Below are 10,591 nucleotides of genomic sequence, written 5' to 3'. Positions count from 1 at the left end.
GTTCCTGTTAGTCCAGCTCTGTGCTGCTTGGAGTGGTCTGGATTGATGCACTGCTCCTTTGCTTATCTGGATAAATGCTGTGCTGATGAATGAGGCCAGAGCTACTTATCAAAATCAATCAGGACTCCAGTTAATTAGGGAAGTTGGGGCCAGGTCAGTTTTATCCCTATTTCCCGCAGCCTTGTGGCAGAGGGGCATGAAGGTCAAAAGAAAAAAATTGACTTTGATCTCCATCCTTAGACTAATACAGTAGTTCAAACTTAGTCAATAAGCAAGAGTAATAAGGAGATGCTTTGTGGAATGGGTAAATAGGGAGTCTTGGATGTGCCCCCCTTCTTCAAGCACCTCTGTTCCATACCTATAAAGTACCGATTTATTATCCACAATCCTCTGCTTTCTCTCTCAGGAAGACTTTTGGGTTCCATTTACACAAGTTAGTTGCCCAAGACACATAATTTTTTCCAAGTTCCTGGTCTTTCCCTCCTTATATTGGCCATGCTTGGTGCTGGCAGCAGGGCCAGTTGCCCTCTCCGGGCATGGGAGGGCAGAGGAGCTCTCCTGCAGCCAGGGCATAGGCAGTGAAAGCACAGAATAGTCTTCCAAGAGGTAATGTTGCTGTTGCTTCTCTACAAGGCTTTTCAAAGCCTGCTTCAGTCTCCCTAGCTGTTTCTCAGTTCCTTCCTCCAGACTCTTGAACTTCTCTACAGAGCCATTTTTACCCCCTGGTTTCTGGGGTAGAAAAAGACACTTGTCTGAGTCAACAGAAGAAAAATTTTTTTTTTCTTCTTTAGGATCACAGTCGCATACTGGTCTTGGCTCTTCAGGCAGGAGATGCCTCTATGGAGGATGCTTCTCAACACCTGTGATGCCAGGCCAGTGATATGTATGTTCCCTTCTTCCCAGTGCTACTGTGGCTAGTGGGATCTAGCACTGGAGAGACTTTTTACCCTGTTGATATATCATTTCTTAAATTTCTGGAGTAACATCTCCGCTGATTTGAAGAGAGGGGAGAAATTTGTGGAGAATGTTTTTGGGGTCAGGGAAGCAGTGTTGTACCTGATCATGCCTCATCTCTTTAAGGGAGGTGTAGAATCAATCTTTGTGATTAAGCAAGAGAACAGGTAGCTTGAAGCCTCTGAGACTTTGCAGTCTGCTCAGGTCTTGGTGCAGACGCAATGGGAAAAGCTGGGTCTTTATTTTCCAAGTATGACTGAATGGAAAAGCACCAAAGAGCAGAATTGTTCTGGTGCAAAAACAGACATGCAGCAAAAGTATGATCTCTTCTGATAGCAAGAAAGGAATAGCAGCAGCACAGCAGAGGAGCCGTATCTTGTTGCTTACTACCTCAGCCTGAGACTGTCATGTTTTTTCATCAGGGAAAGGTGTTGGTGTTCCCAGTATGGCCTTGACTGCTGGCAGTTCAGGCCCAGAGTCGCCAGCTGCAAGCATCTGTGCTGCGGCATTAGTGTGTGCAATCAAAAGCTGTACGTGAGCTCAGAGCTGCTATAGTAGAAGCGGATTTGGTGAGTCAAGCTACTTTTTTCAAAGCACTGATCCCATTTCCTTGTATTCTTAAGTAGCTTCAATCCATCTTACTGCATTACAGAAACTGTGTTGATTGTTCTACTGTAGTGACTAATAACCAGCCATACTCTGCAGATTACCCCAGAGAGCTGGATTCCTGGCTTAGCTGTACCAGGCTTCCTATGTGTAGAGCCACCTCAGGGTAACCTGATTTGTGAAGGTACATGTGAGGCTTATCCATGAGCAGGAGAGGAAGGGGAGCATCCTGGGGGATGGACAAGGGGCAGAAGGGGATAAGGAGATGGGTTGGTGGGAGGCAAAACTGGGCATCAGAACCTGGGGTGGGAAAACCTGACCTGGAGAAGGAGGAGGCTGAGAAATAGTCTGGGTGGAGGAAGGAATGGCTAGATCCTAAGAGATATATAAAGGGCCAGCTGTATGTCCTCATGTGCTCAAGATGCTTGGGGAACAGCAGGGAGCTGGGTGGTGAAGCTGCTGATGCCTAAAGCTCCCTGAAGCCCACTGCTCCTGCATGAGCCCTGACAGTGGGATGGAGTGCAGCTGCCAAAGCCAGCCCCCGTCCCTGCTGCAAGGGGGATGGGCAGCCTGTATGCCAAGCGCAAAGTGCTGGTGGGCATGGACATCTGTAAGGAAGGTCCTTTTTGTGAAATGGAAGTGCTGGGTAATGGCTACCTCGCAGGAAAAAACAACTGCAATACAATAGTGTGGGAGGTAGGCACTATGGCCCAAGGAAGGAAGGTTTCCATAGATGTTGCAGCCTTTGTGTAGCAGAGACTCCTGGCCCTGTGGGCAGGCACATTCTGTCCTTCATCTCCATCCCAGATGGATTTTGGAGATCAAAGGTAAGGCTCTCTGCTGCTGTAATGCTATTGATGTCAATCGGGTTGTGCCGCGGGGAAGTTGGTGCTCTCCTTTTAATTACAGTAGGTGTTAGACTTGAGTCTTCAAGGTTGAAATTCCTACCTTTGGCCTGTGCAGGATCTATAGATTACTCAAATCTCACCTAAACCCTCAAAGTAATTCTCTAAATGTTGTTGTCAAGGCTTAGTGCTGGCTCTCTGCATGGGGAAAATGTTTCAGCTGGATGGCTGCCCGTAGGCTGCACGTGGGGTAATCAGCCACCCTAATTGCTCCCAGTGATCTGTAGCATTGATGTTCTGGTAGTGAAGTCAATAGCTCCCAGTGCTGGATCATCAGCCGCTTCCCTCTGGGTCACAGTCTGGTGACTCTCCCAGCAATATACTGAACCATGTTTGTGCAGAAAAAAGCCTGCAATAAAATGTGCAAGAAACTGCAAAGAACCTCCTGATAAATGAGATCTGTAAGTCTTTTTGAGGCCATGCCGGAACCTGGTTATTGCTTAATAGAGTATGTGCAGTGGAGCTTGGTTTATGGGGTAGGAGCCTGCTAAAAGGAGGAGGGCTCCTGGCAGCTCATTTAAGCACAATGTTTGGGTGCTCCCCCAAGGCAGAGTTAGCAGTGGAGGTTCCACGTGGGTTGTACTGGTGCTTCCAGCCAACCCTGGTGCTCTGATCAAAAATGTACATGTTGGATCATCCTTGGCTCTTCCCTCATTAGGGCTTTCTGATGGGTTCATTAGGGCTTTGGTTGCTTCTCCAAGCTGTTCCCAGCTGAACCAACAAGACTGCATTTGCCTTCCCCCTCACTCCCAGTTAATCTTTTTCGGCACAGCATTTGTGTAAAACATTTCTAGTTATCCTTTTTCTGGCATAAGTTTGAAACTCTGCAGATAGCATTTCCCTTCTGCTTGAGCTCTGAGACACAGAGAAATTGGTGCTCCTTTTGCAGTAGCTGTTGTCATCTCTTGCCACCTCTGTGTGGTTTGGTGGCAATTAAATTCACTGCCATTCCGGCATCTCTGCAGAAGCCATGAATCCTCCTGTAAGATTTGTCCATTCTACCTCCCAGTATGGCCTTTTCCCTTGTCTACCTGTCTACCTAGACCTTGTCTACCTGTGCTTCCCTTAACTTCTCTCTCACGACCAGCCTACATCACTGTCAAACTGGGTCAGCCGTGTCCCCCAAGCTGCTGTAGGATATACAGCTCCATCGCTGTCCCCTCTGTCAACAGCTCTGCCCGAGCAGGACACAGACCCCTTGGGCTCCTTTCCCCCTCTTGTCTATTGTAGTTCATTTTAAACACTGGGATAGCGCTACCTCCAGAGAAGTTAATAATCCTCATTCAGGCTACAAGGGCTTCATGTCCCACCCTGGCAATAAGCTAACCTTGCTATGTTAGGAGTGCCATTAAATGCTGATGGAGGGCAGTGGATCTGACAGCTGGAGGTCAGGCTCACTGTGGCACACATCTCAGATTTGCAGTGCAATAGGCTTTGATAACATTAAATGGAGTGATTCTGTTCCTTTTTCCCCCTCTCCTTTTTAAATTAAGGCAATGTAGTGTTGCGTTGTAGAAGGATCTATTTTTCTACTGACCCACTTCACTAAAAATTCAGCCCATCTAGAGCATGTGCTGCTTTTGAAGGCGGAAAAAAAATCATGGATATTAAGGGCACCATGATCAGCTCATCTCACCTCATGCATAATACAACTGGAGAATTCCCCGTGTGACTCTCAAGCCCATCACTCTGGAGCTGGATGGCACCATGGCTGGATGGCATGTAATCATGGTGTGATTACCCAGAACTATCTGAAGGTCTGGCTCCGGGATCTTGTTCAATGCCTCTTTCATCAGTTGGATGCGAGGCACTTGCTGTGGGAGACAGCAGTCTGTTTTGGCCCACTGTCCCACAAGCGTGCAGCAAACACTGGCTCTTCAGCCTGCTCCCTGCGCGTTTGCAGCATCTGTGCTTTTCAGACCTTGGTTGAGGGAGAATGAGGGCAGTGAGAGTCCTACCAACATCTTTCTCTTTATTCCTTCCCTTTGAGGACCTGGGGTTGCCTATCTCAGTGGGGGCTATGGAACCAAGGGAGCTTTCAGGTCAGCTCTAGATGCTCAGCAGTGGGTGAAGAAGATGACATTCATGCAGCTTAGCTGACAGCAGAGTTGCCTCCAGAAGGCAGTTAAAGGCACCTAAACGAACTTCCTGCTGCTAATCACCAGCCAAAGGACCTGTCTCCTTCCTCGGATGGAGACAACTATGGAGACAACTGCTTTTGCCTTCTCAGGCACCCTATGGGGCCTTGTTCTGCAATGGAAGTGATTTATAACTCCCAGGATGCTGCACATCCGGCAGAGGAGGGCAGTTTTCTTAAAACAGAACCGACTTAAAAATCATTTTTCCATTTGTTCCACAAATAAAACGAAACAGCTCAGTCTGAGGACTTGCAGAAAGACTTGTTTCCTTCAAGTCCTTGGAAATGCTGTCATGTTTCATTCCAGGAGAAACTGGTTTGAAACTTGCGTACTGCAAAAAAACCCTCCGAAACTGCAGTTTCCTCTCTTCCTCCCACCTGAAGCTGTCTGTTCTTCCCTGGGGCAAGAGTGAGGGATTCAGGTCCACCTTGTCTATGGCCCTCACATGTATTTATGTATCTTTTCCCAACCCTTTGAGATATGGATATCTTCAAGCAACCAGAGTAATTTAGGTGCTGTTATTTTCAAAAGTCACCAAGGTTTCTGTGTCGCAGAGATCATGTTTATCTGTTTTCACGCAACGTTTTTCTAAACTCCTGGCCTTTTGAGTTTTAATGTAGCTACTCAAAAAGAAAATGCTCCAAGGCACTAGTCTTACTTGCTGGCCAGAGTTGTGTTGCCTTGTTGCATGGTCCAAATAGTGATGTGATGACAGCCCATTTCTTGGATACTGCCCATAAGAAATAGGATGTTTTATGTTTAGAGGAGAGCCTTTGATTTGGGAGTTTAGCTTTTGTACAGTTGTGCAGGTTTGATGTCCTGGTCATACTATGTTAGGGCTGTTCACTTCCTTAACATTTGGCATTTACTAAAGAGGTTTTATGCCTGCCTCTTATATAAGATTAAATGCTAATAGTGGTTTTTGAGTGTTTCCAGCTCTGTATCCCCATATGCAGTTTGGGACTTGGCTGCCCGCCCCATCCACAGTGGGTGTTAGCCGCCCATACCAGCCTGGGGAGCTAGTTTCTGCTTGTGCTTTCCCTTTAAGCAGGATTGGAAATGTATTCAGAGGCTGCCCAAATAATACGTCTCTACCTGGTGTATCTAGAGAAGAGATGAAGATCTGTTTGCATCATGTTAGTACATAAATCCAGCTCCCCTTAAGGTGCTTAGGCACATTTGGATAATGACCTGGAACAACCTAGGTAGCAGGAGGTTACATGTACCTGTCACATCAGCCTCCGTGTGCGTGCAAGATTGCCAGCCAGCAGGCAAAAGCAGCCAATTATGCCATGCTCAGAAGTATTTCATTCTTTTTTCTTTTTTTTTTTTTTTTTTTTCTTCCATCTACTCAGCTCCACAAAGCAAATCCTGCTGTAAAGACCTCTACCTCCCACTGGCATCACCTCCTGTCTGAGGGGATAGTGTTTAAAGTTTGCAGCACGGATTTTCTGCCAGTGTAGTTAAAGGCCACGCTGTCCTCTGCAGTGGACTGATTTACTGTGATGCCTGGGGACAGTGTGTGTCAGTGCATTGGGTGATGAGGAGGTGCTGGGGGCTTGTAGGCTCTGGTTTTGCTGATGATGAGAAGGGGGAGTTGCTTCATCTTTATTCCGTGCACCCCCCACCCCCCCCTCAGTTTAGGAAATGGTTCCTGCTGGCTGCAACACACAGGGAACAGTTCTTACCTGGGATTTCTGAGTGTTCCTCTTAGGTAATGCTGAAAAGCAAGATTCAGTGTGTTTATGTGTGGGCATGTGTGCCCATGCACATGTATTTTGGGAGGGAATTGAGGAAGCATTCTAGCCGATGTAAACCAGCTACCAGACCAAATGTTCTGAAATCCCTGCTTCCCTCCTCCTTTTTGCTTCTTTACTGTTGCTCTGGCTCAAGGAGGTTTTCGTATTTCCAGCTGAGATTTCATGCCTTTTTTTCATTGTGGGGACCAGGGGCAGGGAGCCAAAACTGCAATGTTAATTGCTTCCCAATAATAGCTAGCCTGGAGCAAGAGCTGAAGGAAAACATGGGGACATTTCCCTTGGTTTAACGATAACTTATCCCTGCCATACCTCAAATGATGATGCCTTCCAGTGCATCAAATTCTTCCCCTTCCACTGTGCTTGCATCATCTATCTACTCTTCAAAGAGGAAAAAGTATTCATCTTTATGCCCTTCTTAGAGTGTATTGTCTTCATCATGGTCCTGTTCCTCCTCATTCACACCTTCACCAATCTGCTCGTGGCAAGAGAGGTGTTCACCAGCTGACTGCAGCACGGACGCATCTTGTTCCTGGGCCAGATGTGGAACCAGGTGTCAATGCAGTCACTGTGTAAGCATGGGAACAGAGCAGGACCTTCAGCAGGTCCCCTTTCCTGTACTCTTGTAAGCAGATCGCACAGGTCTCATTTTTGTCTCCCTGCTTCTTGCAAGCCCTGTTGTACCATCCCATGATAAGCATAACTGTGGTAATGGCCACAATGATGTCTAATATGGTGCTGGAATACAGTTTTCTGTATAACAAAATGGAGATTTTCTGCAGCGTTTTAGCACTGTCTTGACAAGGATTCAAATAATGTTTGCTATTTGCTAGTTTCTCATTTCTCAAAGTCCCTTGCAAGTGAAGGGAGGCAAATTGTCCAGTAAAGAGTGATATCATCTTAATCAGCCACTGGATTTCTTTGTCATCAGCCATCACTTGCTCTGAGACCACATTGCACACAACAGCAGTTTGGTATCCAGCCTCCTGAGCAGGAAGGATATTTTTGACAAAGACAGCAGCCATACAGCTGAATGAGTGCAATACGTGTCTCAAAGGCCTTCCTGGGTGCTGGAGGATTCTCTGTTGCAGTACAAGCATTTATCAGCATCATCCTCATCAAATTCCCTGACAGCCTTTCTGCCAGGAGCCCAAAAGCCAGGCGGCCCAAAGCATGTGGGCAGGGCTTTTACCGCAATGCACTTGGAGTTGTCATTGTAAGCCATGTAACCAAAGGGTTCAGCAATAGTGGTGCGGGAGGCAACAGCAACCACAAAGCAGCTGAAGAGTCATGCTGAAGTGTCATTGGGTACCTCTGAATACAGATTTCCAGGCTGGTCCCAAAGTGTATGAGTCACAGGAGCACTATTCCCACCTGGGTTTTATCACTGTGCTCTGACTTGGAGCCACAGAAGGATGAAGATGAAACCCCATTTCTACAGGTTACCTGCCATATGGAGGTTCCAAGGACAGAACTCATGTCTCCAGCTGCTAAGCAACACCCTTGTGTCATCTCTGCAGGTCTGTGACGTCACCTGGTAGCTCTTTCCCAAGGCCAAGTTGCATAACGTAACTGCCAACCTGCTTCAACTTCTCCCTTTCCTTTTTGGTCTGCTCAATGCACATAGCTTCTAGTTTCACCTCCCTCTGGGTGCTGATCGGGTGCCTACTCTCATTTTGTGAATGATGTGCAGGCAGGATAAATGAGCCTCCCCATCAGCTAGCTGCGTGCCCATTGCAGGCTGGAATGCTTCACACTGGTGGCCAAAGCAATCCGTGGAAAATGTGGCAGAGTGGGAACAAGCTGTTAGCCTCCATCTGCTGTTGGGTGTGCGTGCGTGTGGCAGCTTGGACTGGTCTGGTGAACATGCACTTTTTCCTTAAAATGTTGATCTTTGAACTGATACCAAGCCAAATAAATTGCTTAGGGTAGAAGGGGTTTCTGTCATTTGAAATAAGTCAATCAGTAACTGTCAGTCAAAATGGCAGCTAGCAGGAGCTTGAAAGGCTCTCTTCAGCGGTGTGGCCTCACTCTGCCATGTCCCAAACTTCTGAGAGAGCAGATTCCCCTCCAAGGCCTCTGAGCAGCTAGGTTTGCTGAAAGGGCCAATACTCTTGGGTCTTGTTGGACCCCTGCCCTGCCACAGTAAGAGTGGGTGGTGGATGAGCTTGGGAGGGCTAACATCACCTTTTGTATTGGGGCTTTTCCCCTTATTTACTTTAAAAACTCAGTTGCTGGCAATCAAATGGCTGGAAAAGGGACTTTAGCTTCTAGCTATAAAAACTGATTTTAAAATCCTGGTTATAGTTTAAAAAAGCTGAAAAAGGAGTGGAAAGCATAAGGCACAAGTGTTCTCCCTCACAGAGTGTTTGACAGCAGAAACTCTTATCTTTCAGGCAATTCCCAACTCATATGGTGACTGCTCAGTGCCCAGAGGAAGGGACACCAGCCTGATGGGAATGCAATAGCTTTGCTGGTTGTTGGAACAAACTAGGTCTGAATATGCAACAAACCCAGGTCAGTTCGGAACCACAGATCCCTAAAACCCTGCACCTTTTAACAAACAGCCCTTTTTGTTTAATGATCCACTTGAGAGTAGCCCCATGGTTTCCACTGCCATTGTGTTGGACCTGTAGTTAAAAAAAATCACTCGTGTACTAGGCAACTGATTTGTTACTTAGCCCCCTTGGGCTCTGCTTGAGACAGATTTCACTGGGAAAAGAGCTACAGAAAATGTCAGCAGACAGTGTGTGTGCACGCCAGAGACTCCCAGCAGCTGTGATTTCAAATCGATTTTATTTTCCCCTCATCCAAAGAGTTTTACGCTTGCAGGGAGACATTTTGATGCATTTAAAAACAAAACAAGGAAAAGGTTTGAGGAGGAGGGAGAAGCCAACTACTTTCTAGTAGAATGAAATTAAGAAGAAAATGGAGGTACACTGGGAGATCCTTTTGAGAGTGCATTTTTGGCTTGGTCTTATGCTTCTTGTGATGGCATCCATCATCCTAGTGCTCTTTAAAATCTTCACCTCTTTATTTGCACTCAGTGCTCTATTTCTGCCCCCAGATCAATGCTTTATGTAGTGCTAGTGACTTGCTGCTTGCATAAGGGGCAGGTCAGTCTTTGGGGCTGGGCAAGGAGCCATGTGTCTGTGTGAACTGTGACAGATGTGGGACCAAGGAACTTCTGTGTGCTGTTATCTCCTGGCTGCTCCAGCATCACCTCATACCCTAGAATCAGCAAGGCAGGAGTGAGCAGCCATCCTGGCTTGTTCACCAAAACCCTTGGGAAAAGGAGAAATGACATGTTTGCAGTCTCCAACCTGGATCTCTCTAACTGTTAGCAGTATCCCAGAGAGACATAGGCAAAAGGACAAAACCTCTGCAAGAGAGACTGGAGAGTGAGGAAGAGGGGAATGGGGTGCAGGGAAGGCCCTGGGCAGTGAGGAAAAAGGAAAAGCTGAAGTCTGGGTGAGGAGCAGGATACCTGTATCCCATCCACAGGCAGTGTGAGACAGGAAATCCTAGCCCTTAGCCGCCTTTGAAATCCCTGAATGCTTTTGCAGAAGGAAGAAGAGGGCTGAAGAAGGACTTTGACCAAAATGGCCTTCACTCAAAGAGCCACAGCGGTGCCCTGTCTGTTCTGGTTCCCTTTTGTGCTTTCTGTTTGCATCAGCTGCTGTCTGCATCCTCCATTGTCACTGCCCTGGAGGCTTTGGCTCCCGTTGAGGTTAAGCCAAGCATCCTACCATGGTGTGGGGCTGTGCCAGGCTGTCTCCAGCCCCATGCTGCATTCATTATAGCCAGCACTGTACTCCCCTTCTTATTCTGCCCTGCCTCTGTTATACTCATGTGTTAAATACACTGCAGATGCTCCTGGACGTATTCTTGACCCATTTTCCCTGGAGACCCTGCAATCTACTTTGTTGGAATAATTGCAATTTATTTAAATGTCAACAAGCCACACGTGGGAGACAGCAGTTGTGTGCAAGAGCAGAGCAATTACAGGGAACGGGTCCCATTTTACCACTTGAACAAAGATCCAAGCTAGAAGAAAGGAAAAGACCATTTACCTCTATTAACTGATAATTTACCCCACTACTCCCAAAGTCCCCGTCTTCCTTTATACATCTTCTTTGGGGCTATCACCTAGTGCAGGGGCTGGGATATAAAACGAACTCTTACTTTTGCTTGTACTCCACAGAAGTGTCTGCTCAATCCAGAGGAATTT

At 47.0% G+C, this 10,591-nt stretch overlaps 1 protein-coding gene across 1 annotated transcript; it reads right to left on the bottom strand.

The window, feature by feature from the left end:
* Positions 1 to 6,819: 6,819 nt before the first annotated feature.
* Positions 6,820 to 10,257, bottom strand: ZNRF4 (zinc and ring finger 4). Its single transcript, XM_056335062.1, is given in 6 exon segments — positions 6,820 to 6,935; positions 6,938 to 7,361; positions 7,363 to 7,518; positions 7,520 to 7,640; positions 9,900 to 9,972; positions 10,224 to 10,257. Coding segments are annotated over 6 exon segments (924 nt in total).
* Positions 10,258 to 10,591: the final 334 nt, after the last annotated feature.

Source organism: Falco biarmicus, chromosome 4 (genome assembly GCF_023638135.1).
Source record: "Falco biarmicus isolate bFalBia1 chromosome 4, bFalBia1.pri, whole genome shotgun sequence".
Lineage (NCBI taxonomy): Eukaryota > Metazoa > Chordata > Aves > Falconiformes > Falconidae > Falco > Falco biarmicus.
This window is presented reverse-complemented; position numbering and strand designations above follow the sequence as displayed.